This window comes from Nannospalax galili, unplaced genomic scaffold, assembly GCF_000622305.1.
Source record: "Nannospalax galili isolate Female #2095 unplaced genomic scaffold, S.galili_v1.0 scaffold513, whole genome shotgun sequence".
NCBI classification, from domain to species: Eukaryota; Metazoa; Chordata; class Mammalia; order Rodentia; family Spalacidae; genus Nannospalax; species Nannospalax galili.
The window spans coordinates 3,629,233-3,645,252 of NW_008334861.1; the positions used below are offsets into that span (position 1 = coordinate 3,629,233).

A 16,020-nucleotide genomic window follows, 5' to 3' on the forward strand; every position below is an offset into this window, starting at 1 on the left:
ACACACTCTTCTGACCTCCACAGGTATTGCACATATGTGTGCACTTACATGCACACAAAACGCTTATACACGTGAAGTAAAAATAAATAAAATTTTAAAATAAAAAGCAGGATCACTACAATCTCCCTTCCCCCATGAGTGGTAATAACGAACCTGCTTTCTGTCTCAGTGGATTTGCCTGTTCCGTATATTTGCTGTCCTAGAATCATATACTATTCAGCTTTTGGCATCTAGCTTCTTTCATTTAGCATTCTATTTCAGGATTCTTCCACTCTGCAGCATGCAAAAATACTCCATTGCTTGTTAAGGCTGAATGATACTCTTTTGCACAAAGAGACCACATTTGTTTTATTTATTTAATCATCTGGCCACACATGTTTGAGTTGTTTGTCCCTTTTGGTCTCATGTGGAGAGTGCTGTTGTGAACATCTGTGTCTGAGTTTTGTGCAGACATGTGTTTTCCAGGCTGCTGCTGGGTTCTAGCAAAGCTGTAACCAAGACTCAGTTCCACACAGAGCCACCACTTTGGGTTGGGTACCCGCACAGAGGTTCTACCTGGCTCCAGCCTTCAGCTTGGCAGCCAGGACTTCCCCTGTGCCAGCCGAAGAGGCCCCTTAATCTTGCAGCCAAGAGTGCTGAAGAATTGTGACACTGAGAGTGGAAATATGGAGACTACTAGCCCATATGGTTTGCTGAGCCCAAGAAGCCAACCCAAGGTGCCCCAAAGCAGCTGAATTTCAGGACTGAGTAGAGAGGAGCTGGTGGAACCCTTGAGAAAGGATGTGGTCCCTGCAGGGGCCATGGAGGGGAAATAAGGATCCCTGCTTGGAACTGGCAATGTACAGGGAGTTGGCACCCCATACCAGGTGGAGAGCCAGCAGCCACACTGTTGTGGGCAAAGAAGGACAGTGATGTTGCTTGCCTAGACACTGCCAAGAAGCAGCCAGCAGCCAGGGGCCATCCAAGAAAAGTCTGTGAACTTGAACAGGCAGAAGGGAAGCACCATGTGGACATGTTCAAGTGCTGTACCAGGTGGCTGGACAGGCCTACATGGGCCCCCACTGGGGACTGTAAGAGATGCAGTTCATGGGGAAGGAGAGGGCCAAAGCTGAAAGCAAGATACACGGTTGGTCAGAGCCTGTCCTTCATCCCACGGAAGCAGTCCCACTGGCACATACTGTACCCACTGGGCCCACTGACAAGCTCTATCTTACAGTGCAGTCTTGTTCCAGGCCTTGGCCTGAAAGATTTCCAGGGGCTTCAGCAGAACCAGACAAGGGAGGCAGACTGGAGCTTTGGACTGCTTCTCTGCTCAAACCCAAACCCATAAACCCCATCCTTGAGTCTGCCTGACCTATAACAGTAGAAAGAAACAGAAGACATGGAAATGTAAGTATGGGTCACAGTGACTCCCACGAGCTCTACTGCAAGCTGGAGGTGTGTGTCTGTGTTCTATTGCCAAGAAATGGCCCTAAGCCACCCTTATGGGCTGGCCTTAGGAGCAGGGAAATGAGGGTGGGAGGGAGAGGTCTAAGTCCTGGGCCCAATTAAGAGATCACGTGGTGAAGGGTTTGGGAGCCCTTAAGGTGAGTAAGCCTAGGCTGATCCTGCACGCTGGTATAAAGTCCTGTGACCCCCCCCAGGCAGTGTGCCAAGACTGGCAGGTTCCAGGGAGAGTGTCTTCCAGAGTCATGGCCCAGCAGTGGGCTCCCCAAAGACTTGCAGGTGGGCAGACACAAGACAGCTACGAGGACAGCACCCAAGCAAGCCTCTTCACCTATACCAACAGCAACAGTACCAGAGGTGAGCGACTGGTACCCTGGAGGCTGGGTCACCAGGCCAAGGTGACTATGCAGGAGGCCACCAACCATCCCCATCCCAGGCTATCTCTCTTCTATACAACCCCACATCTTTTAGCTTTGATGATGGCATGAATGGGCAGATAAAAGGACTCTGAACTACGAAACAGGAATTGTCAAACTGCATATGCTTCCCCTATCCCCTGGAAATCTGCATCTTTGGAAGCATTCAAGAGACCTTCCTATTCAGGGAAGAAGAGTCTGTACCTCCTGAAGCCACAACAAGGCTGGAGGGGTGGCCTGGAGTAGAGCACAGGTCCACTAAGGGAAGTGGAAAGGTTTGGCAGGCATCTGAGCATGCCTGGCTCCAGAGAGGAAAGTTAGGGAAGCTGCATCAGAGGACAAGTGACTAGACTGGCGGGGATCATCAAAGCTCTATCACCCAAGCCTGACCCAGGGCGCACCACCTTTGGCTGCTGACGTCTAAGGGAGGACAGTTTCCAGGTGGCCAGAGTAACCTTTATGTCCTGAGTAATCCTGGAAGTCAAACTCATTGGGAAAGTCCAAGTTCTGCCCTTAGGGGATGCCTATGCCAAAATCTTTGCATGCAGGATGGTCAAATGATGAGGGCACTAGTAACAGCTTCCCCGGCCCCGGGCCCCCAGTACCAGGTCCATCCTTAAAACTTTCCTAGGATCCTGGGTTGGCAATGTCCTACTATGGGGTAGCCAGGGCCACAGCTCTAACAACAGGAACCTCAGGCCAGACTAGGTAGGTTTCTGTACTTTGCCTCCACAGGATTATTGTGGTCCCAGGCTTCAGTGAGGTACAGCATCCCTGTTGATGGCTTCATTTTGTGCAAACCTTCAAGCATATACTAAGTAGTGGGGACAATATCATGAGCTCAGATATTTGTCCCTCAGCTCCCACGGGTTTTGTCTTGTTTCATCTGTGACCCTTCAGTTCTCTCTTTCCTCCACCATGTGGATCCCTGGGATCCAACTCGGGTTGAACCATCTTGTCGGCCCCCTCCTCCAGATTCTTAGGTACCATGTCTAACACATCACATCCTTTGTTTTATATGAGTTTAGTATGGATTGCCAAGATAAAAAAAAAAACTCTTCAAACCATAACTGTAATTTCATCATTACACCTAAAGGCTTAACAATATTTCTTGAATATAATGCAGCATCTTACTCAATGTTAAAAAGATCTTACTTTGCTTTTGGGGACAGGGTCTCATTATTATGAAGCCAGTCTGGAACTCTTAACCCCAGGATGATCTTCAGAGTACTAGGATTACAGGCATATACCACTATGTGTTAGGGTTCCAAACAGCAGCAGCTTCCCCCCTCCCCAACAGGGACCTACAGACTTTGGAGCCCGAAAAAGGGAACTTAGCTGATAAGCACCTTGACCTTTGAAGTCAAGGGAAACAAACTCTGCTGAGAAGCAGCCTGCCTTTCCTCTGACCTCCAAAGATAGGATAAGCAGATTCTACCTGATAACCAGAGATTTTAGAAGCTGTTTTTCTCTTATCTTAAGAGGGAAAAAGTAAACACTTCCAGACCCTAATCCTACCTGCTTTTCCTGCTTCCCCCTCCCTGATTTCTCCCCCAAACATTCCTCCCTTCTACACCCTAAAGCCCCCATATATAAAGTCCCAGCTCACAGCCCGTGGGCTGACATCTTTCCCCTGCCCTTCCCTGACATCTTTCCCTTCGCTGACATCTTTCCCTTCCCTTCCCTGACATCTTTCCCTTCCCCAAGGGAAAGGTGCCCCATGCGAAATAAAGCTGTATCCCGCTGAGAATTCCATCTGTGCCTCGGTGCCTTCCTCCATCCGCTCGCTCTCCCCAACATTTTAACCTATCACTATGCCCAGAAAAAAAGTAATGCTTTTTTCAGTTGGCTTGAATCAAGGTTCAGATAAAATCTACACATTCATGTAGATTACTAGATCAAACCCAGGGCTTCGTGCACGCTAAGTAAACAGTCTACCATTGAGTCTACCCCAGTCCAATTGTTATATCTTTTGATTTTTCTTGAATTTGGTGGATCCCCTCTGTTGCCTTGCGATTCTCTTTTTAAAATTGTTTTTTAAATTTTATTTATTTTTATTTTATGTGTATGCGTGTATTGCCTGCATGTAGGTAAGTGCACCCATGTCATGCAATGCCCACGGAGGTCAGAAGAGGCTGTCGGATCCCCTGGGACTGGAGTTACGGACACTTGTTAGCTACCATGTGGGTGCTGGGATTTGAACCTGGGTCTTCTGCAACACCAAGCAGTGTTCTTAACCACTGAGCAATCTCTCCAGCCCCTTTAAATTGTTTTTGAGCCTAGGTCTTACTATGCAGCCATGACTAGCCTGGAACTCACAGAGATCTGCCTGCCTCTACCTCCCAAACGCTGGGATTAAAGACATGAGCCACTATGCCTGACCTTGAAATCCATTTCTAAAAAATATTTTTTTATTTTCAGTTATGTGTATATGAATGTGTCTGTGTGGGGGTCTGTGCATGTGTGAGTGCAGGTGCCCACAGAGTCCAGAAGAAGCCACGGGATTCCCTGGAATTTGAGTTACAGGCAGCCTGATGTGGGTATTAGGAATCAAACTTGGGTCCTCTGCAAGAGCAGAGTGCATTTTAAACTACTGAGCAATCTCTCTAGCACCCTTTTTTGTTTTGTTTTGTTTTTTGAGACAGGGTCTCATTATGTAGCCCTGACTGTCCTGGAACTCATTATGTAGACCAGGCTAGCCTGGAACTCACAGAGATCCACCTGTCTGTCCCCCCAAGTTCTGGAATTAAAAGCATGAGCTACCATGCCCAGCCAATAGCACCTGTTTTTTATAAAGAAAATAATTACTTTTCCCTAGACTTTCCCTCACTTCAGATCTTCCTGATGACTTGCCCACAATGTGGTTTAACTTGCTCCTCTAACTTTATTCATTATCTTTTTTTTCTGGTCTTTTTGAGACAGGGTCTCCCTGTAGCCCCAGCTGTCCTGGAACTCACTATGTAGAGCAGGCTTGCCTCGAGCTCACAGAGATCCACCCCAGTGCTGGGATTAAAGGCGTGTGCCACCACACCCAGCTATTATCATTTACTTGTAAATTAATAGTTGATCTGAAGGGATTACTGTTACCAGAGGCAAAATCTTTTGACGGAAATGACAGAAATGCGAAGCAAGCCCAGAGTCAGGAGCATCTGCGCAAGCAAAAGCTTTATTGGGACATCAGCCCAAGCTTCCCAACTTCAACTTAAGCAGAAAGGCCCAGCACTGATTGAGAGAGAAAGGTCAGATTGTTCTCCAGACAAAGAGAGAGGCAAGCTTTTATTGGTTTGCTGGGCTAGGCTAAAGCCCAGAAATTTTCCACTGGTCATAGCCATGATCTCAAAAGATGCTTTCTTTCTTGTATGAGATAAGAGCCAATCTGGTGGCTAATTTAGCCTCTTTTTACTCCTTTCCTGGTCTGGTACATATAGTTATGGTGTCTGAAGCCTTAAGTGGGGAAAAGAGGCTGAGCAAGTGTGGGTCAGGGTAGCCTTGTATCATGTTTTTTTGTTGCTGTTGTTGTTACTGACCAGCATGTCCACACACAGAGTTGAGTAGAATCTGACTCAAAGGTCAAAACAGTAAGGAGGAAGACAGATGGGCCAAGTTGTTTCATCCTGTCCCAGTCACCCTGTCAGACGTCTGCAGGCCCAAGTGAGTCAGTGCTTTCAGCAAGAGCAGCCTCAGGTTCCTGAAAAGTAACCTAGGCAACTGTTAACATAACCCACAGCTCAGAGATGTTCTCTGCTTCAAAGCTAGCAGGAAGTGAATGACGTGTGGCCTGGCTGTGTGACCTCCTGAATTAGCGATTTTTAGAACCAGCGAAGCTGGAGTGTTTATTTAGTTTTTTCATCAGTGGCCTGACTAGCATTTGGCTGGTGTTTTGTGTTTTGGCAAAGACAGCTTTATTAAGAAGGTATGTCTTTTCTGGGGCATTGCAAGTTGCTGAAACACAATGCCCAGATTCACTAAATGTTGGGGGTTACATCGATATGAAGAAACATACTCCCATTTCGGCCACTAGACTCCCCAGGGTTCAGCAGATGTGTGTGCGTGTGTGTGTGTGTGTGCGTGCGTGCGTGCGTGCGTGTGTGTGTGTGTGCATGTGTGTGTGTATGTTTGAGGGAGGGTCTCCCTATGTAGCCTTGGCTGGCCTAGAACTCACTATGTAGACCAGGCTGACCTCAGACTCATGGGCAATCCTCATGCCTCTGTCTCCTGAGTGCTGGGACTATGAGCATGGTGGCACATGCCCAGCTTTCTTTCCTTTAATTTCTCCATTCTCCAGTGATGATTTGACTCACCAGTGAAGGCCATGGGTTTTACATCTCTCTCCTTACCCTCCCACTAAGAATGTTGTTCTCCAGGCATTAGAAATGACTATTACATAATTATTCATTTACTCTGTCTCAGAACAGACACAGAGACACATAGACACACAGACACAGACACACACACACACACACACACACAGAATAGTGATAGCAATACTATACTACTATCAGTAGTAGAATTACCACTGGGTACTGTGGTAAGCATCTGTAATCCCAGAGTTCAAGGTCATCTTCAGCTAAATAAGCAAGTTAGAGGCCAGCCTGGGCTATTTGTTTTTTTTTTTTTTTTAAAAAAAAAAAAAAATTACTGGCCAAAAAAAAAAAAAAATGCCAGGCGTGGTGGCACACACCTGTAGTCCCAGCACTCAGGAGGCAGAGGCAGGGGGATATCCTGGAGTTCAAAGGCAGCCTGGGCTACCTAGAAAGATGCAGGACAACTGGGGGTACAGGGGGACCCGGGTTCAAAAAAAACAAAAAAAAAAAAAAAAAAGAAAAGAAAAGAAAACAGCATTAGTGAAGCCCTAACATTTGTACAGCCTTTCCATCTTTAGGATGTATGCCACTAGGTTGCAGAGTTGAGCCAGTGTGCTTTCAAATCCTCTCTGGGATTGTGCTACTGACTGGATGTACGTTTATGTTCTTTTGTTTTAGTTTTGATAACCAGGGTTGCTTTTCATTTTATTCCTTAGGCAGGCATGTGCCACCACTCCTAGAAATCAGGGATTGCTTTTCAAATTTCAGTTTTGAAATTAGGCATGAGCTACAAGGCCATACAAGGTAGGCTTGCAACACAAGCACTGGGATGCAGAGGCCAGAGGATCAACATAAGTTCAAGGCCAGCCTGATATACATAGCATGCTCCAGATCAGCCAGGGCCACATAGCCAAACCCTATCTCAAAATACAAAAAAAAAAAAAAAAAAAAAAAAAAAAAAACCACCCTAAAACCAAAAACATAAATTTTGTTTTATAGTTATGTAGTATGTTAGTTATAAGGGTCCAAAGTAAAATCTAGAATACAAAATAGATTTGAACAAGTCCAGCTTCCCTGCCCCCATCCCACCCAGTTCCTTCCTTACCTATATTCCTCACAATCAGCTGGGATTTGACTTTCTGGATCATTTCTTCATGAAATCAGTTCTAGAGATTTTCGGTGGGAGGGACAGGCTGGAGCACCTGCTCTGGTGGCATTGCTAGACACCTCTGTCTTTCCTCTGCCTGCCGCTTGGGCCTAGTCTCTCCTTTGCCCATCTTGCCACCACTCTGCCCAGTGAGGACTCTTGTTGATTGGGAAGGGCTTTGGCTGAGAAGCTGTCGGATTTAGATTGTTCTAGCCTTTTTGCTTGCCTACAAACTGGGTGTTTAAAATACCACCCAGTCTTAATTGCTCTGCTCCAATCAAAGTGCTGTAATTTCTAGGGGGAGATCTGTTGACAGTTTGGGGTTGTCTGTTCTCAGGTCTATTAGCAGCCCTATTGTTTCACTCTGTCCCTTTCTGCACAGAGGACAAAGACTGCATGAATCTTGAATTGTCAATGGCCTGTCCCTACTGCTCATATTAGGGGTTCCTGGGGAGCTGTGTAGGGTTTACTATTAGGAACACACAGGACAGAGTGAAGCAGAGGCATCGCAGGACCACCTGTGCTGGGGATTCAATTTACCTGTCCCTCCTAACACAGCCAGGACATCCCTGTTTTTCTTAAGCTATTTGGCGTTGGGGTTTCATAATACACAGCTGCAGAATCCTAGGAAGTACAGGGCTCTTTGTGTATGCTTTCCCCATGCCGTGAGGTCTTATTATATAGCAGCAGAGACTGAGGCTTATAGCCCCTCCAAGTATTCTGCCAAAAACAGTAGTGGCAAATGTCTGTGTCCTTTTTATAAGGACACCAGTCCTATTGGATTGGGGGCTCATGAGCGAGGCCCCCATAGAGCAGGGAAAAGTGAGATCAGGGTGATGACGGGCAGAGCTGCACGAGGCTGTGATCCAGCTACTCTCCATGTTTTGTCCCTCTTGCCTCCAGGTCCCTTTGAAGGCCCCAATTACCACATTGCTCCCAGATGGGTGTACCACCTCACCACTACCTGGATGATCCTTGTGGTCGTTGCATCCATCTTCACTAATGGGCTTGTGCTGGTGGCCACCATGAGGTTCAAGAAACTGCGTCATCCTCTGAACTGGATTCTGGTAAACTTGGCAGTCGCCGACCTAGCAGAGACCATCATTGCTAGCACCATCAGTGTTGTGAACCAGATCTATGGCTACTTCGTGCTGGGCCACCCTCTGTGTGTCATAGAAGGCTACACTGTGTCCCTGTGTGGTAAGCTGAAGGAGACTCAGCCTGGTGTGCTTAAATAAAACCACACAGCATACCCTGAGGTGCACTCATGGTATGCATGTGCAAGGCACAATGTGAAGGGAAATAACTCACAGGAAAAGCTGGATCAAGGTCACCAGAGGGATTGGAAGACAGATTTACAGGATTCTGAAGGTTTCCGCAAGGACACTCAGTTTAAACTCAGTTTACTTGAGTCCAACATACCCTGAGTTCCTACTTTAGGTGCAGGCTCTGACTAGGGACAGCCAGTTTGAGGCTGGGGGGTTCACATGAGCCAGAACTTGAGCCAGATAATTCCAGAACTGTATAGGAGGGGGCTCTGAGTACCCTGCATAGACTTCTACCCAAACTGGGGATGTGTGGGCTTTCATCTTGTCTCTCAGACTGGAGACAATCGCCTGCTAGCCATACCAGTGGATGAGCTATTCCCAGGGAAAGACACTGTTCCCATCAGGTTGCAGACTCTTTCTTCACCCCCATCACTAATCCTATGTAGGTCAAGATTTACATAGGTCAATAAATAGTGGATGAGGGCTGGTGAGATGGTTTACTGGGTGAAAGCATTTGTTGCTAAGCCTGATGACCAGAGTTTGATCCCTGGGACTCACTTGGAAAGAGACAATTGACTCCTGAAAGTTGTCCTCTGACCTCTACATATGCACCTTGGCAACACACACAGACACAGACACAGACACAGACACAGACACACACACACACACACACACACACACACACGTAAATAAATAAATAAACATAATAAAAAATAGTAGTTAAGAAGTACTAGTGTGTTAGGCTCTGTGCTGGGGAGAAGCCCTGTAACCAGATGGTGACAGCACAGTGCCTCCATCAGTCCCTCACAAGAGATGGTAAGGAGATGCCAGGGTAGTTGGAAGTCTTGGAGATGGTGTACTGAAGAGCAGCATGACCCTGCTAAGCAGACAGGAGAAGGGGGGCTTTCAATGTTGTGGTTATGAGCAGAGACTTTGAGAGGTTAAGACTGTAGGTGGGAAACCCACCAACACACCTGATTGCAGCCCTACTTGCCTAGTTGTGCACCCAACAGACATCTAGCAGTAGCTGCTCCCACTCTTGACTCCTCATCATCCCCTCTCTCCTCGCCGATTGAGCAGATGGGACTCAGAGCAGAGGGAATGCTGGGCAGCATTCCAAAAGTATAGAAGCAGAGTGGTTAGAAAGATCAAGGAAAGTCTCTCTTCCCAGTTCAAGTGCTCACAGTGGTGCCTACGTGGCCCTTCCCAAATGGCATCTCATGCCTGGCTCTGCTTCTTCTCAGCCTCTACCCCCATTCTGGGTATGTTCTTGGACTGCTCAGGTGTGGAACAGCCAGCAAGATTTTAGTGGAATGGAATCCTATGGCTCTCTGAAAATGTTTGCAAATGCATAAAATGAGATCCATAGCATTGCAAAAGCAGACAATTATATTGAAAAATGTGTATTAAAGTTTTTAATATTGATGATAGTTTTTCATTAAAAGCATTAGTATTAAAAGTATGCACTGAAAGCATTAGCAACGGTATTCTGTACCAAAATATTACAAACAAGGATGTGATCTTACAACCATTAAAAGTTGAAAAAGATGAAAACGAGTGACATTTCAGAAAATCTGACACTCCTGTAGGGTGATGTGAGAACATCTGTCCCTTCTCTGGCTGACCGAGTCAGGATCTTGTTAATGCTGCCACGTTTATGATATAAGGTAATGCCAAGTGTCCTTTAGAGGTTAGTGGAATTCAAGACACCATTTCCCACCCAGATTCACGAGTCTCTGAGACCTGTGTGCATACTTTTGGAATGTACAAATGTGAGACGATGTGTTACCTTCCAAACTGTGGGGAGAATTTGAGCTGTCCCCAGACACCAAAAGGAACAACAAACCAGCCAGAAGACTTGACATGTCTCATTTCTTTGGGACAATGACACCTTAGTATGGTCATGCAAGTGGGGCCATGGATGCCGGGAATCCCATCAATGGCATCAGAGAAAGGAAGTCCTGGAGGCCAAGAGGAATAAAGAACTTACAGGACCCCTGTGGACACACAAGTACAAGGCCCTCGGCTGCCATGGCTCTTTCTTGCCTCTTTTTGGTATGGATGCTGAACTGTGAGAGTTCTAAGTTCCTGGCTTCAGGATTCTATGACTGGTCACAAAACTCAGTGACCAAACTAGGAGCGAGAACATCGCACTTGAGAGGGAAAGCAGTCGAGGTTAGGAGGAAGGTGAAAAAGAAGGGATAGAGTAGGAAGACAGGGGAATAAGGTTAGCCATTGAGTTCAGCAGGGAAATAAAGCAGACGAGCCTGAAGGACATGGGGAAGGAAGGTGAGACACATATGTCAGAGAAATGGACTGAAAAGCCAGCCATTTACTAAGGGACCCACTGCACTCCAGACCTGAGAACATTGCAGAGGATTTGATGTGGCAGCTTGGAGGGAAAGTTGTGATCTTTAAAGCTCTCAGCTAGTATGAAGAGGAAGCAGGTATGGCAGAGGCAGTTTATCCTTTGTTCAGCTTGAAGTCCCCATCTATCTGCTCTCCCCCTGTAGGCATCACAGGCCTCTGGTCCCTGGCCATCATTTCCTGGGAGAGGTGGATGGTAGTCTGCAAGCCCTTTGGCAATGTGAGATTTGACGCCAAGTTGGCCACCATGGGCATCACCTTCGCATGGGTCTGGGCTGCTGTGTGGACGGCCCCACCAGTCTTTGGTTGGAGCAGGTAAGAGTGTGATGGTGCTGGGAAAGTGTTCCCTGTAGGATCAAGCAGAGAGGTTTAGACTGTGACCTTGAGGCAAGTCACTTCTGTTCTAGGGACCTGCAGGGCTCCCGGCATACAGCAGGAAGGAGGAAACATTCCCCAGACTCCTGGTGCAGCATGTACGTGAGTGTATGGATGTGTTTGACTGCAACATCAAAAGGGGCCCTGTGGCCCACTCCATAGACTCTGGAAATATTTCTCCCAACCATAAACAGGTCACAAGAGCACTGGGAAAACCTGAAATGGCCAGCCTAGGGTTACAGAGTAAGTGAACAGACTAAGGGCACATTTGGATTCCAGGGCCTTCTTGCCAGCTCCATGCCAGGCCTCTTTCCCATACATTCTATCCTACCACGTTCAGAGGATTTAAGGGATATAGGTATACTGGGTCATGGAGGTCATGTATCCTAGCCAGGCCATCCTTTGTGTAAAATACTCAAATTGATGAGAAAATGGCTCAGATGTTTGATTGGGAGGAATGAGACATGGGCAATGCATTTCACTGTTCTATGTGACAATCCTGAGTGAGTTCTTGTGGCATTTGGACAGGGGATGCTCTTTCTTTGGGAATCTTCTGACATTCTGGGAAACAAGCTTGTGAAAGTGTCTTCCTCTCCCACCCTCCTCCCTTCAGGGCCACGACAGATGCCAGAAACTAAGCATGGCTTAGTGACGGGCCTGGTGGAGGCTCAGACTGGATAATGTTATTTCATCCTCATGGCTACCCCATAAGCATGTCCCTTCATTATAACCCTGGCCTAAACTGGCATCAGAAAAAATTCAGGCATTCACAGGTGTATGAAGAAGAAGCCTCACGCCCCTTTGAGAAAAGGGGATATGATGAGTGATGAAAATATTCCAGAACCAGATAGTATTGATAATTGCACAACCTTGGGAAAGTCTTGAATGTCATGTAATAATAGCAAATTTTATGTTATGAAATTTTGCCACAAAGAAAAGAGATGGGACATGTAATCTATACATGAACAAAGATTTGCCAAAATCTTTCCTGAGAGTTTTAAGGTGATGAGAATGTTCTAGAAGTAGAGGAGGTGGTCATACAACATTGTGCAGGTAGGTATGAAATACCATGGACTTGTTCACTTCAAATTGGTTCATTTCTTCTCCATTTAAAAAGCCTCTGACCTGCCAAGTGTGATGGCATAAGTCTTTAATCCCAGCACTAGGGAGGCAGATGCAGTCAAATCTCTGTGAGTTCTAGGCCAGCCTGGTCTACATAGTGACTTCCGGGTCAGCCAGGGCTACACAGTGAAACCCTGTCTCAAAAACAAAACAATAACAAAAAATAAAAAATAAAAAGGTGCTGGAGAGATGGCTCAGCAGTTAAGAACACTGGCTGCTCTAGCAGCGAACCCAAGTTCAGTTCCCAGCACCCACACAGCAGCTAACAGCCATCTGTAACTTTGGTTTCAGGGGATCTGATGCCCTCTTCTGGCCTCCATGGGCATTGCATGCACAGGTGCACTCACATACATGAAGGTAAAACACTCATACACATAAAATAAAGTAAATTGAAAAATATTTTTAAAAAACCCTGACCCACCAGGGCATGGTGGCGCAAGTCATTAATCCCAGTACTTGGGTGACAGAGGCAGGCGAATCTCTGTGAGTTCCAGTCCAGCCTGATTTGCATAGTGAGTTCCAGGCCAGCTGCAGCCACAGTGAGACCCTGTCTCAAAACAAAACAAAACAAAACAAAGCAAAACAAAACAACAAAACAGAACAAAACACCTGACCCAAGTCAAGAGTGTGCCTGGGTTGGGTGGGCAGGTTCCAAATTGCCCCAGCCTGGATCAGGATAGGTTACTTCTCTTTAGGTACTGGCCTTATGGCTTGAAGACATCATGTGGACCAGATGTGTTCAGTGGCACCTCATACCCTGGAGTTCAGTCTTATATGGTGGTCCTCATGATCACATGCTGCATCATCCCACTCAGCATCATCCTGCTCTGCTACCTCCAAGTGTGGCTGGCCATCCGAACAGTAAGCGCCTTGCCTTCCTACTTTCCCCCTGGGCGGACAGGATGTCTAGGCCAGGACAGAGGTGCACCAGATCACTCTCTTGGCTCCTTGCTTCACTGCTCCCAAACCAGTCTATTGTGTCTCTTAAACTATTTTTATTCCCATATAAAGAAATCCCATCTGTATAAGCAAATATTAAGACCCAGTGGTACAGGATTGGAGATGTGGCTCAGTTGGTAAGGTACTTTACCTAGCATATGTTGAAGCCCTGGCTCCATTCCCAGCTCTGCATAAACTGGAAATGGTGGCACACTCCTGTAATTCCAGCACTCGGGTGGCAGAGGCAGAAGGACCAGAAGTTAAGGTCAACCTTTGCTGGATCAGAAATTCAAACTCATCTGCTACATAGCTAATTCAAGGCTGATCTTGTCTACATGAGACCATACCTCAAAACCAAAACAAAACGCTCAGTAATGCGAAGCAGGCAGTTCTTTGGGGGGATAAATGAGGTTATTTCAATCTCAACACCAGCTCCCTTGTCCTCACCCTTGCAAGATGGAATGAGACTGCCTACTCCTTCGTAGAGGACCCAGTGAAGGAGCAAAGCTGTGTCTTCCCCTGACTAGGACAGTTCTTCCACAGAGTGTAACCAGCAGAGCACCTACATCCCCTTCACAGGGCTGTTGGAAAGGAGCATTTGCTCTCAGACCTGCTCTCTACCATCCTATGTTTAGGGTTGCATCCTAGGAAGTTGCGTCTATCACCAGTCCCTGCTCCAGCTTCAGGTCATGACACCACTGCGGGGTGAGGGCTGCAAAAAATGAGAGTAAGAATGGGGAGGCTGGGTCCTGGGATGCTGAGAGCTCTATGTTCCTCTTGTGCTCTCTCCAGCATAAATTGTCCCTTTGTCAACCAAGTCCCCTATCATTTACTCCATGTGCCATTTGTTAACTGCTGGGACCCTAGCTGGCATATGTGGGAGAAGTCCCTGCAGGTGGTGCTTTTCCTATATGAAGCTACTTTGTGCCCACAACTGGATCAGGTGTTTACAAGCTCTTTCTAGAGGAGGCCATGGGCTCCGGTAGGAGGCTCCTGTCACCTCACTGTCTTGGACTGAAGGCTGTAATTTGGCTCCTGGGTTGGTAGTCTGGTATCAATACCACTTTAGCTAGCTCCCTAAGGGCCTTCCCAGCTTCAGCAGTATTAGCTCTGGGCTAGCAAAGTCAGCTATGGTGTTCCAGCCCTCAATGGATTCTAGCCCCCATGGCTCCTTTTTGAATGACCCGCCTGCTATCAGTTAGCCTTCCATAGCAGGTACTAGTTGGCCTCTGTCCTGCTTTAGAAAAGTCTGAGGGACCAGGCACCTTGCTGGCCCTGGCTTAGCTAAAGCCAATTTGACTTCTGGTGCTTGATTTAGGCCTTTGGACTCAAACCTGAGCATAAGACTAGATGCTCCCAGAAAGGATCTGCTGAGGGCTAAGTTCAGCCTTTTAGTTCTCCTTCCCAAGTTTCTGTGACGCTGTGAAGGGTTCAAAGGTCTGACCCACAGGGCCTTTCTTGGCCAGGTCAGCTGCTTACTGCCTCAAGGCCTTACAAGAACTCCTCCAACGCCAGCCCCAAGGCCACTCTGTGTCCCAAGTCAGGTCATTTTCTGACTCAGGGGTGGAAGTAGGGTTGAGGTAGTGGGTGAGCCACTTCCTACTCCACAGACCTCCCTAGGTCATCCTCTTCTTGCTGCCCTACCCCAACTCAATGCAATAGAATAACAGCAGGGCCCTTCAGATCCAGAGGTCTGGCTGACTCCCCCACCCACTGTCCTTGACTTCTCCAGGTGGCAAAGCAGCAGAAAGAATCTGAGTCCACCCAGAAGGCTGAAAAGGAGGTGACGCACATGGTGGTGGTGATGGTCTTCGCGTACTGCCTCTGCTGGGGACCCTACACTTTCTTCGTGTGCTTTGCCACTGCCCACCCTGGCTATGCCTTCCACCCTCTTGTGGCCGCCCTACCAGCCTACTTTGCCAAAAGTGCCACTATCTACAACCCCATTATCTATGTCTTTATGAACCGGCAGGTAAGCAACAGTACAGGCAGATCAAATTCAAAATGCCCCAGAACTCAATGAAGATTTTGAATGGGAGAAGGGAAGGTGTAGGTCAACAGAGTGGCAGTAACATTCCAAGACTCACTGTTAGCACAGTGCACTGCCCCTCCATGCTTTGCTCAATAATGCTTTCTGTTCCTCTAGTTTCAAAACTGCATCTTACAGCTTTTTGGGAAGAAGGTTGATGATAGCTCTGAACTTTCCAGCACCTCCAAGACGGAGGCCTCATCTGTGTCTTCAGTGTCACCTGCATGAGGTCTGCCTCTAAGCTGTCCCACCTACTGAAGCTTTGTCTAAGTCTCCACTCCCTTCTCCTCCATCCTTGTGAAATAAACATGATTCCCTTTGTCTAAACCAAGTCCCAGTGACTATTACTACAGTTTAGAGTCACCCAAGCTGCTGAGCACTCAGTCATCAGATCTCAAGGGAGTACAAGGGACACAGGGACCAGCACACTATGGATTTTAATCTTTATAAGTCCCATGTTTATACATAGCACCGAAGGATCATGACAGAATGGAAGGGGAAGGCAGGTGGGCATCTGCATGTGTCTTATACTGTTGGGGTTACAGAAATAAGAAATTGAGAGCCCTATGGAGGGTTCACTGGATGCCCTTAACACCTGGAGGTAGGG

At 47.2% G+C, this 16,020-nt stretch overlaps 1 protein-coding gene across 1 annotated transcript; it reads left to right on the forward strand.

Annotated features, from left to right (window-relative positions):
* Positions 1 to 1,653: 1,653 nt before the first annotated feature.
* On the forward strand, positions 1,654 to 15,727 carry LOC103731214 (medium-wave-sensitive opsin 1). The gene is made up of 6 exons (XM_008829579.2): positions 1,654 to 1,803; positions 8,217 to 8,513; positions 11,095 to 11,263; positions 13,141 to 13,306; positions 15,117 to 15,356; positions 15,531 to 15,727. The coding sequence occupies exons 1-6, from the start codon at positions 1,692 to 1,694 to the stop codon at positions 15,639 to 15,641; spliced, it is 1,095 nt and encodes a 364-aa protein (XP_008827801.1). The 5' UTR covers positions 1,654 to 1,691; the 3' UTR covers positions 15,642 to 15,727.
* The last annotated feature ends 293 nt before the right edge of the window (positions 15,728 to 16,020 follow it).

What these genes read in the sequence shown, in the direction of transcription:
- LOC103731214 (XM_008829579.2), top strand. Translation starts at nt 1,692, where the DNA reads ATGGCCCAGCAGTGGGCTCCCCAAAGACTTGCAGGTGGGCAGACACAA. An exon ending in CAACAGCAACAGTACCAGAG is followed by an intron (nt 1,804 to 8,216) that starts GTGAGCGACTGG and finishes TCTTGCCTCCAG; the next exon opens with GTCCCTTTGAAGGCCCCAAT. An exon ending in CTACACTGTGTCCCTGTGTG is followed by an intron (nt 8,514 to 11,094) that starts GTAAGCTGAAGG and finishes CTCCCCCTGTAG; the next exon opens with GCATCACAGGCCTCTGGTCC.